Genomic DNA, 12564 nt, shown 5'->3' with positions numbered 1-12564 from the left:
CTGGTACACCTAGGCATAAATTAAACCTATACATGCTGTGGAATGGAATATTTTGAAAATATCAAGGTTGACAGTGCACACTAAAATCCTTCGTAAAGCTGAAGGGGTAGTGGAAAACTGTCTCCATTTATCTACATGCCAACTTATATATCCCCTACAGTGTATGGTATGCTTGTAATGTTCATATCTAAACCCCACCAAGATGCACCAGACCCTTTGACCAAACACTAATTAAATCCCTTATCTGACAGATTTGGAACATTCTACTTCAAAGATTTTATTTAAATTTCAAATGGAATTTTTTTCCTATAGAACATGCCTGCCCTTTGACCTAATTACTACATATCAAGAGTCTTATTTACCATGCTAATGCTACCAGATCAGCAGTTGTTCTACTTATGTAAATATAATCATTAAAACATGTACATACAGCATGCATTGCAAATGCAGCCCACTGCAAAGTCCCAGCTGGGATCAATATTTCATATCAAGAAAGAATATCATAATTAATTGTGATGACTCCAGGGGGGGACGTTACAGCCAATGATAAAGCACATTGATATTACATCACTGTATAATTATGCAATTGTGTTCTTTTAGCATAACGTTTTCCAGCTGTGTATTCTACAGTGAATTAGGTGAGAATAAGATTTCATTCATTTTGTTAATTAATGGGGCTTTACATGACATTCCTATAAATGGAATTTAACAAATGCAGAAATGATAGAATGAAGGTTGCTGTTTATGATTATTATGAATTATGAATTACATAATTCATAACTTGGCGTTCATCAGATATATACCGGAAAAAATAATGGCCTAGCAAGCAAATATTATTTGAGCGTGCACCACACCTGTTTCTTGCTTGTTAGTTTTCCTGTTGTGAGACTAAGGCCTAGATTCATTAAGCTGCGCTGATAAAGCAGTGCAGAGCAATGTGAGGGAGTGCTCGTTAACAAGGAGTGGCAGCTATGCACGCCTTACATAGCGCCTGCTGTTATGTAGGGAGCGTGCCTTTCTTAGTAGAGATGGCCCGAACCTCCGATTTTCGGTTCACAAACTTCCGCAAAAAGTTTGGTTTGCGCGAACTTCCGCGAACCGCAATAGACTTCAATGGGGAGGCGAACTTTGAAAACTAGAAACACTTATGCTGGCCACAAAAGTGATGGGAAAGATGTTTCAAGGGGTCCAACACCTGGAGGGGGCCATGGCGGAGTGGGATACATGCCAAACTTCCAGGGGAAAAATCTGGATTGGACACAAAGCAGCGTTTTAAGGGCAGAAATCACATTGAATGCTAAATTGCAGGCCTAATGTGCTTTAAAACATCTTGCATGTGTATACAGGGCCGCCATCAGGGGGGGAGAACCAACATTGCAGTGAGGGGCCCCAAGCTCCCAAAGGGCCCAGCCCCCCCCTCTGACATGCGGCACCTGTTGTATGTGTCCCCGGGTCCCGCTCTGGTCTCTCTCCCCGCATCTCTGCTGTATTTAGAGCAGGATACAAGAAAATGGCTACTGATGTCCACAAATGCAGACATCAGTAGCCATTTTTCTGTAGCTTTGCTCTAAGTACACTGGAGCACCGGCCACCCGCAGCTACAACAATAACATTTATTTCTGCTCCGACCCGACCTCCTGTCAGCTGCGGCAGCCAGCTTCAGGGCGATGCTACACGTGAGTGCAGCGTGCTGGGCACTCAAGTCTCTCCCCTCCGCCCCTTGAAGCTGGCCGGCCAATAGACAGGAGAGAAAGCTCTGCTCTAAGCCTCTCCTCCTTTCTTCAGCCACAGCCACAGCCGCCCCTAACACTGCCCACTGCCAGTGAAGCCTGAAGTTAACTTAGATGTCAGGCTAGTTAATGCTGCTGACCCCTAGCCAGCCTGTGCCCCCCCCCCCTCCCAGGGACAGCAGAGCAGGGGAAGAGAGAAGAGAGAGCCAGCTCCAGCCAGAGGGACAGGATGGAATGCACAGCAGGCACGGCTGTCATGTGAGCAGAGAGAGCTGTGTAAGGAGTCACCCCTCCCTGACTGATGACAGGAGAAGGTATCACTATAAAGTGCCTGTGTGACTGCCCTGCTAGTCTCTGCTCCCATATTCCCCATCTCCCTGTCTCCCTACCTCCTCTTGCATTCCTCCTCCCCATGCTTCTGAATGCCCCCCTGTCTGTCTCTCCCATTCACTCTGACTCTCCTCCATTTCCCAACATCTCTCCTTCCTATCTACCTATTTTCTTCCCCACTCTCCCTCTGTACCTCCTCTCTTTTGTGACACTCTCTCACTTTCCTGGTCTGTCATCTTCTACTGTCTCTCTAATCTACCTGCCTTCTCTCTGCTATGTTTTTCTCACTTTTCTCTGTCTAATTAATATGTATTTATATAGCGCCCACTGCTACCGCAGTGCTGTACAGAGTTTATTGTCTTGTTACTTAACTGTCCGTCACAGGGGCTCACAATCGAGTCCCTTCCATGGTCATATGTCTATGTATGGATCATGTAGTGTATTGTAGTCTAGGGAGAATTTAGGAGGAAACCTGTTAACTTATCTGTATGTTTTGGAATGTGTGAGGAAACTGAGTGCCCGGAGGAAACCCATACACGCAAGAACACTCCATGCAGATAGTGCCCTGGCTGTGATTTGAACCGGGGATCACTGTAAGGCAAGAGCACTATTGCCTTATAGCCCTAAGATTATAATGCATTATTATTATTTAGTATTTATATATTTTGCAGCGCTGTACAGACTATATTTTCCCGTCACTTAACTGTCCCTCAGAGTAGCTCACAATCTAATCCGACCATAGTCACAGTCTAATGTCTTACCATATTATTATTATGTATTTATACAGCACTGAGATCTTCTGCAGCACATTACAGAGTACATAGTCATGTCACTGACTGTCCTCAGAGGAGCTCACACTCTAATCCTACCATAGTCAGTCTAATGTCCTACCATATTATTATGTATTTATATAGCACTGACATCTTCTGCAGCAGTGTACAGAGTACATAGTCATGTCACTGACTGTCCTCAGAGGAGCTCACACTCGAATCCTACCGTAGTCATAGTCTAATGTCCTACCATATTATTATTATACTAGGTGACCTAAGCCCGTTTAAAAACGGGCTCTAGGTCTGTGTCGAATCCCCATCCCCCTATTCCCCTCTTCTCCACTCCCCTCCACTCTCCTCCCCTCCCACCTCCCCTCTCACCTCCCCTCCCACCTCCCCTCTCCTCTACTCCTCTCCCACTCTACATCGCAGTGTCACCGTGCATGCGCGCACCCGCCACGCGCCCGGCCACCCGCTGACACGCCGCCCGCTTGGCTCCCTGGTCCCAGGCTATCTCTGGGTAGTGTGGTCACATGCGCACAACGCTTCAGCACGGACAACGCTACACAGGGACAGCGCATGGACACAGGGGTTTTATTATATAGGATAGCACTGACATCTCCTGCAGCACTGCACAGAGTACATGGTGATGTCACTGACTGTCCTCAGAGAAGCTCACAACCACCCCCCATCTCACCTGAGTCCCCTCCTCTTGCGCTCCCCCTTCAGATTTTAGATTAGTGTCAGCTGCAGCATGCGGGGAATGACTCCCCTGACTTCCACATTCCTGATACCAGAGCGCTACGACCCACAGATCTTCTCCACCTCAGTTCCACTCACTGTACTTCCTGATTAGTGGAAGTATAGTGAGCAGCATTGAAGGCGGAGAAGACCTGGCACGCAGCGCTCTGGTATCTGGAACGTGGAATCAGGTGAGTCATTCCCCGCCCGCTGCCACTGACACTGCTAACCTATACTGGGGCAGCTATACTACCAATACTTTATCAACTATACTAGGGCAACTATGCTACCTATACTGGGGGCAACTAGACTACCTATACTGGGGCAACTATACTAACTACCTATACTGGGGGCAACTTTATTAGCTAACTATACAGGGGGCAACTATACTAAGCTACCTATACAGGGGGAAACAATATTGGCTGGCTATACTGGGGTTAACTATACCTGGATACCCTCTACAGGGGGAACCAATACCTTGCTACCCTCCTACCTACCTATACTGAGGATGAAAATGTTGGGAGTTGTGTGATCATCCATCATTCCAAATTGGGGGGGGGGGGGATCAGCAGGGGCCCAGGTCTGATGATGTGTGAGGGGCCCCAAAATTTCTGATGGCGGCCCTGTGTGTATACATCAATCAGGGAGTGTAATGACTGACAAACTCTTGTAACCTGTGTACATGTGATCTTTACTGACAAACTCTTCCAACCTGTGTACATGTGATCTTCACTGACAAACACTTCCAACCTGTGTACATGTGATCTTCACTGACAAACTCTTCCCGTCTATGGACATGTGAACTCTGTTCTTCTGAGGTCTTCCTGCCTGTGCACATGTGATCTCTGTTCTGAGGAGCTCTTCCTGCCTGTGCATGAGTCAACTATGCTCTGATTAGCTGTTCCTGTCTGTGCACATGTCATCTATTCTCTGATGAGCTGTTCCTGCATGTGCATGTTTCATATATGCTTCGATGATCTCTCCCTCTAAACGCAAGATATGAACTTTGTTGAGCTCTTCCTGCCTGTGCATATGTCATCAATGCTTTGTTGAGCTCTGCCTGTCTGTGCATGTGTGCTCTATACTTTTTTGAGCACTTCCTACCTGTGCCCATGTGATCTATGCTTTGTTGAGCAGTTCCTACCTGTGCCCATGTGATCTATGCCTTGTTCAGTACTTCCTGCCTGTGCATGTGTGATCTATGCTTTGTTGAGTACTTCCTGCCTGTGCATATGTGATCTATGCTTTGTTGAACTCTTCCTGCCTGTGCACATGTGATCTATGCTTTGTTGAGCGCTTCCTGTCTGTGCATGTGTGATCTATGCTTTGTTGAACTCTTCCTAGCTGTGCCCATGTGATCTATGCTTTGTTGAGTACTTCCTGCCTGTGCACACGTCATCAATGCTCTGTTGAGCTCTGCCTGTCTGTGCATGTGTCCTCTATGCTTTGTTGAGTGCTTCCTGCCTGTGCCAATGTGATCTATGCTTTGTTGAGTGCTTCCTGCCTATGCATGTAGGATCTATGTTTTATTGAGCACTTCCTGCCTGTGCCCATGTGATCTATGCTTTGTTGAGCACTTCCTGCCTGTGCATGTGTGATCTATACTTTGTTGAGCACTTCCTTCCTGTGCACATGTGATCTATGCTTTGTTGAGTGCTTCCTGCCTTTGCACATGTGATCTATGCTTTGTTGAGTGCTTCCTGCCTGTGCCCATGTGATCTATGCTTTGTTGAGTGCTTCCTGCCTTTGCACAAGTGATCTACGCTTTGTTGAATGCTCCCTGCCTGTGCACATGTGATCTATGCTTTGTTGAGCTCTCCCTGCCTGTGCCCATGTTATCTATGCTTTGCTGAGTGCTTCCTGCCTGTACACATGTGATCTATGCTTTGTTGAATGCTACCTGCCTGTACACATGTGATCTATGCTTTGTTGAGTGCTTCCTGTCAGAACACATGTTATCTATGCTTTGTTGAGTGCTTTCTGTCTGAGCACATGTGATCTATGCTTTGTTGAGTGCTTCCTGTCTGAGCACATGTGATCTATGCTTTGTTGAGTGCTTCCTGTCTGAGCACATGTGATCTATGCTTTGTTGAGTGCTTCTTGTCTGAGCACATGTGATCTATGCTTTGTTGAGTGCTTCCTGTCTGAGCACATGTTATCTATGCTTTGTTGAGTGCTTCCTGTCTGAGCACATGTGATCTATGCTTTGTTGAGTGCTTCCTGTCTGAGCACATGTGATCTATGCTTTGTTGAGTGCTTCCTGTCTGAGCACATGTGATCTATGCTTTGTTGAGTGCTTCCTGCCTGTGCCCATGTGATCTATGCTTTGTTGAGTGCTTCCTGCCTTTGCACATGTGATCTATGCTTTGTTGAGTGCTTCCTGCCTGTGCCCATGTGATCTATGCTTTGTTGAGTGCTTCCTGCCTTTGCACAAGTGATCTATGCTTTGTTAAGAGCTTCCTGCCTGTGCCCATGCGATCTATGCATTGTTGAGCTCTTCCTGCTGGTGCACATCTGATTTATGCTTTGTTGTGCTCTTCTTACTTGTGCATGTGTGATCTATGTTGTTTTTTTTAGCTTTCCCCCCCTGGGTGATATGCTCTAACAAAATCTTCCTGCCTGTGCAGATGCATACCTCCCAACTTTTTGAGATGAGAGAAAGGGACACTTAAGCCATGCCCATGCCACACCCCTAGCCACACCCCGACCATGCCCCTAGACACGCATACCATAAAGATTTCAGAAGAAAAATATGCTGTTTTATAATTCAAACCACACTGGTCCTTTCTATCCTGGTTCATTTTCCTTCATAGTAACATTTTAAAATTAGTAATATATCAATTTAAAGGATGGGAATAAAGTTTAGAGTCAATCAAACCCATTTTTAGTATAGAAATATATATATTTATGTAGAAAGAGGGACAAATGAGGGGGAAAGAGGGACAGGACTCCCAAAAAGAGAATGTCCCTCTGAAAGAGGGACAGCTGGGAGCTATGCGTAAACTTTCTTTATACAAAACATTTTTTTAACCATTGGTCCTGTGCACAGAGGGGCATAACAACTCGTCCTGTACAACCGAGCTGTTTCTCTTACTGTATCAGGGTTCACAGTGAGATTGCTCTGTACACTTTCATGTCATGCACTGTATGGAAAGGGGCAGTCCAGAGCAGGGAAATGCCATGCAGAGCCATGTCATTAGCTGACTGAAAGCCCTCTCCTCCCCCTTCCTCCAATTCAGTGACAGTGTGCTTCCCTGAAATCAAACACTCACCAGCAGCAGTGTGTGAAAAGCATGGGGGCAGCTCACTCAGCTGGACAGCGTCTTCTCATCTCCTCCTGGTCCGCAGCACGGCACATGGAGATAAACACAGGCTGTCCTTATCACAAATTCCAGGGGATCTCAGCAGCACTCTGCACACAATGGTCTTCAGGCATGAATCTCTGCACAGGGCACACATCTTCAGTGCAGACTGCAGAGTACACAGCGCGGTGATTTTTTTTAAAATAATGCACCTCCCTCCTCTTCTTAGATGGCCACAGCAGCAACAGCATTGGCTGTTGGGAAGCTGCTGCTGCTGCTATTGGCCAGATTCTCCTGCTCTGCAAGGGGAGCGGGACTAGCCCTTGGAGAGAAGTGAGTGTCTCCTCTCCGTGATAATTGCACATTGCCCCGGGATACCGTGAGGGAGGGGTGAAAACGGAACTGCCACAGGGAAATCGTGGCACTTGGGCCCTATGCAGATGTAATGTCTGCTCTAATGGACTTATCCTACCTGCACACTCAGGATCTATGCCCTGATGATCTCCCCTGCCTGTGCACATGAAATTTATACTCTGATGATCTCTTCCTGCCTCTGAACATGTGACTCATGGTGTGATATGTGCTCTGATGAACTTGTCCTGCCTGTGCACACATGATTTCTGCTATGATGATGTTTTTTGGCCTATGGATAAGTAATTTCTGCCCTAAGGATCATTTCCAGCCTCTCAGGGGCGTAGCAATAACCATATCAGCCATAGCAACTGCTATAGGGCCCTGGAGCATAGGCGGCCCAGGCGGTAATTGATGTATTGATTATTAAGTTTCCTGTGTTTCTCCACCCTCTGACTTAATCTCAGTATCCATAGACTGTTTGCAGTGTATATTGCATGGGAATGTACATTGCCTAGTCAATTCATATCTCATAGGGTAGGGGCAGGTGGCTCAAGATTGCGTAGGTCTGATGGCCCCATCTAAATTCAGCTATATGGTCCCATAATCTCTAGCTATGCCTCTGCAGCTTCTAAACATATTATCTATGCTCTATCTTTGAACCTACGATCTATGGTTTGATGAGCTCTTCCTACCTGTTCACATTTGATCCCCAATCAAATGAGCTCCTGTGGACTGTGCACATGTGCCTATTTGTTATATGTTTATTTATTCTTTCACCTCATCCTGCTTGTTCAGATTTGACCTCTGCATTGATGAGTCCCTACACTTATGACCTATGCATTCATGAGCTCTTACTTCCTGTGCACATATGATCTATATGAACCTGTTTTAAAGTAAATTTGGCACTAGGAAAGCCAGTATTAACCACCCTAGCGTTCTATTAAATGCACCAGGGTGGCGGCGCAGCACTGTTTTTTGTGTTTTTTTTTAAATCATGTAGCTAGCCTAGCGCTAGCTACATGATTCCCCCCTCCCTGCGGCGTCCCTCCCACCCCTCCGATCGCCGCCGGCGCATCTTCCCATAAGGAAATCCCGTTCTGAACGGGATTTCTTTTAGGGCTTCCCCGTCACCATGGCGACGATCGTGATGACGTCATCGACGTCGTGATGTCCTCGGGAGTCCCGATCCACCCCTCAGTGCTGCCTGGCACTGATTTGCCAGGCTGCGCAGTGCGCACGGGGTCTCGGGGGGGGGGGGGCATATAACGCGGCGGGTAGCGGCGCATCGGCGGCGAGCGGTGTAAACACTCAGCAAGCAAAGTGCTTGCTGCGTGTTTTAAAAAAAAAATTGTCATAATCGTCCCAGCGGGGCCTGAGCTGAACTCGTCATTACCGCCAAGGAGGTTAAGAGTGTTAGGAGTACAAGATTTCCTTGAATATTGTAATGCCACCACTCTCAACCTATGCTTCTCGGTGAGCCACAACAAAAAGAAAATTGATTGTTTAGATGCCCCATTATGTGTCTCATGTGATAGAGGTAGGATTAAGACTAAAACGTATAGGAAGCCCTGTTTAGGCAACTCTTTATTGCAGACCTCAAGTTGTCACCCGCGACACACCTTGAATGCCATCCCAGTGGGAGAAATTAGAAAACTGCTAAGATCGCAATGGCCTTGGGGATGGACTAAATCTAGTTCAGGAGCAACTTTTAGTAGGAGAGGCTATCAGAAAGAGCAAATTAAGAGAGCTCGTATAGTGGCTGGGAGCAGAGATAGTGAGGATTTACTTAAAGAGACTCCGTAACAAAAATTGCATCCTGTTTTTTATCATCCTACAAGTTCCAAAAGCTATTCTAATGTGTTCTGGCTTACTGCAGCACGTTCTACTATCACCATCTCTGTAATAAATCAACGTATCTCTCACTTGTCAGACTTGTCAGCCTGTGTCTGGAAGGCTGCCAAGTTCTTCAGTGTTGTGGTTCTGTGATGCATCACCCCCCTCCAGGCTCCTCTCTGCACACTGCCTGTGTATTATTTAGATTAGGGCAGCTTCTCTCTTCTCTCTTATCTTTTACAAGCTGGATAAATCCTCCTCTGAGCTGGCTGAGCTTTCACATACTGAGGAATTACATACAGGCAGAGCTGTCTGCACTCTGCAGGAAGAAACAGCCTGACACTTCAGTGGAAGATAGCTGCAGGGGGAAAGAAACACACAAATTATCTCTTGAGATTCAAAAGGAAGGGTGTATACAGCCTGCTTGTGTATGAATGTATTTTCTATGTGTGGACATACTGTACATCAACCTACTTCCTGTTTTGGTGGCCATTTTGTTTGTTTATAAACAAACTTTTTAAAACTGTTTTTAACCACTTTTAATGCGGTGGGGAGCGGCGAAATTGTGTCATAGGGTAATAGGAGATGTCCCCTAACGCACTGGTATGTTTACTTTTGTGCGATTTTAACAATACAGATTCTCTTTAAAGGCGGCTCAGGTCGATCACAGGACACGTAAAAAAAGGTGGCTTTTGTCACCACGTATAGTTTAGAATGCCACAAGGTTACATAGGTTATTAAAAAATATTCAACTGTCCTGCACTCTGACCTAAAACTCCACACAATTCTGTCGGGGTGTTGCAGATCCCCCCCCCCCCCTCCTCCTCCCCATACGGTTCTTACTTTGGACATTACTTTGTCCCCCAGCCTTTTCCAATCCATGTTAAGCCGCTACCCATACCCCTACATGGTTTAATCCTAAAGGTTCTTTTAAATGCAGATATGCTACCTGCAGATATTGCAGGGCTTATGATCAAATATTTCTCTCTCGCGGGACAAAACGTTTGCCATGAAGCAGTATGTCAATTGTCAATCGTGCAATGTCTTATACATGATTTTGTGCACAATGTGCAGATTGCAGTGTGTTGATTGCACCACTCAGGCTCTACAAAAGAGAATTTCAGAACATTATAATGGCCTGGGTAGGAGCATCAACAATAACTGCAATCTGAACAATCTATCTGCACATCAGGGGGACATTTCAAGCTTTAGATTCCAAGATGTAGAGATGATTTTCCGACTAATTAGAGGAGGAGGTTTGCATAAAACGCTTTTAAAATGAAAGGCATGGATATGGCAGGCAGGCACACGATTCACGCTAGGCATGGATGCAAAATGGGATATCAATCTATACAACACAAATAAATAGGTTACCCATTTTGTGCTTTGTTTTATCCATTCATATGCTTTATATCTGCATATACGTTTGTTTTTACTCCTCCTTTTTGTTTTAAAGGACACCCGAGGTGAAAATAAACTAATGAAATAATCAATTGTATCTATCATCCTGCTCCTAAAAATTATGTTTTAAGATATTTCACAGTTTTATTTTATACTTACTTTTCAAGTTTTTACTGTTTTCTTGTTTTTGCTCAATGACATATTCATTGAAGTATGCCAGAGCTAAAATCTATGAACTATTCACCCTTTTTATCTCTTTCCTCAAAGTGTGTTATATATGCCATTTCTTATCAGTGAGGGTCACACTGTAGTCTGACTCAGTCCTGACTCAGACAGGAACTGCCATTTACATACCTGATGTTTATGTCTTTCAGGCAGAGAAAGAAAAAAAAGGAACACAGGACAGTCATATGTGTGCTAGGCACTGTACATACCCATGTCTATCTCACCATGTCACATGTCACTTCGGGTATCTTTTAAAGGAATCATCAGGCAATTGGCATGAAAGCTGATTTACTTACCTGGGGATTTCTCCAGCCCCTTGCAGCCAACTGTCCCACGCTGACAGCTCCGCTCTCCACTGCCAGCCTGGGGTCCCTGCACGGTGCAGAGGATGACCTCGAGGTTGTCCTTACTGCGCCTGCATATAGCGCAGCTGTCAATCAAAGCCATGTTGTACGCGGAGAACTGCGCAGTAGTTCTGCGCCTGCGCAGTAAGCTGCGGACAACGTGGTCTTGATTGACAGCGGTGCAGCTGTAGTAGAGGACGCCTGGCAAGACACCATGCGGGGACCCTGGGCTGCGGCGGAGAGCAGAGCTGTCAGCGTGGGGCAGTCAGCTGCAAGGGGCTGGAGAAAGCCCCAGGTAAGCAAATCAGCTTTCATGCCAATTGCCTGGTGATTCCGTAAAAAAGCAATGTTATATAATTATGGGGTCAATTCACTAAGGTCTGTTTAGGAAAAAAAATCAGGTCAGTAAAATACCACAGTCTGTATTTTACACTTCGGTAAAGCTCGGTAATTTACCGAAAAGTGTTGCTTTAGTTTACTAAGACATGCTCAGTAATGTCTCACCAGCTGAGGAGTAGGTCAGACAGCCAGCTGTGATTCCTCTCTCTCTGCATGTGCGGTTCCTGTGTCAGTTTACTGAAGTACAAGGCTTCTTGCATCCCTTTAGATCTGCATGCAGCCACTAGAGGTCTCACTTCTGTGTAAAATATATGTAAAACCGGCTTTATTCTTTATATAAGCACTTCCTGGAAATTACCTACGCAAGATGCTAACTGACCTACCTACTTGTTTGTACTCTGTTTTGGCATTTGTACAGAGCAACTTCATTCAGCGTGCTTTTAAAAATAAAGAAAGCCCTAAAAAATCCCCCATATGCACTACTATGCACAAACTAGTCACATTTGCAGCAGCATTGTGACAGTGATCACTACCATTGGAAAGTGACTATGTGACAAAAGCAATAGGTCTTAGTATTTTCAGCAGACATCTCTGTCAGAACACTTTCTTTTTGTTTTCTGTGAAGAAGTGGAAACAGAAAGACTGCCACATTGTATATTTATATGGTGACAGCGCTCCTAGACACACTGCATCATCCATTGCTCTTATTTCACCACTGCAGTGTTGTCTATTCCATTTACACTGTGTAAACTAGTACACTATTTATGACACATTGCTAATACATATAATAAAACCATTAAAATGATCAAATGTGTGTTTCAGGCATTGCATACCTAAACGGAATGTGCAGCGATAAAAGAAAATGCACCATTGCAGAAGATAATGGACTAAACCTGGCATTTACTATTGCTCATGAGATGGGTCACAAGTAAGTTTATCTAAAAAGAATTTACAATTTACTAATATAACTATGCGTGTATGTAGATATCTTTTGTCATATACCCGTAGCAACCCCCCCCCCCCTCCCCCCCAAAAACATTTATGCCAAAATAACGAGGAGGCTCCCGATCTCAACTGATTAGATTGCCATAACTCTCCAGGACCCTTGGAATGTTCTTATCACCCTTTATAACTACATCCACCAGGGTGAGTGAAATATCATTTTCAGAGCCATTTAACCACTTGCCGACCGCAC

General features: G+C 45.3%; 1 protein-coding gene across 1 annotated transcript in view; it reads left to right on the top strand.

Annotated features, from left to right (window-relative positions):
- ADAMTS19 (ADAM metallopeptidase with thrombospondin type 1 motif 19) overlaps positions 1-12564 on the top strand; it is a 245618-nt gene that overhangs the window by 104404 nt on the left and 128650 nt on the right. Inside the window, exon 8 of the mRNA XM_068256553.1 lies at positions 12192-12297. Coding sequence (XP_068112654.1) covers positions 12192-12297 — 106 coding nt within the window. The remainder of the gene's footprint in view (positions 1-12191; positions 12298-12564) is intronic.

Source organism: Hyperolius riggenbachi, chromosome 1 (genome assembly GCF_040937935.1).
Source record: "Hyperolius riggenbachi isolate aHypRig1 chromosome 1, aHypRig1.pri, whole genome shotgun sequence".
Classification (NCBI taxonomy): domain Eukaryota; kingdom Metazoa; phylum Chordata; class Amphibia; order Anura; family Hyperoliidae; genus Hyperolius; species Hyperolius riggenbachi.
Note: the sequence above shows the minus strand (reverse complement) of the source record. Positions and strands in the feature narration are given on the sequence as shown.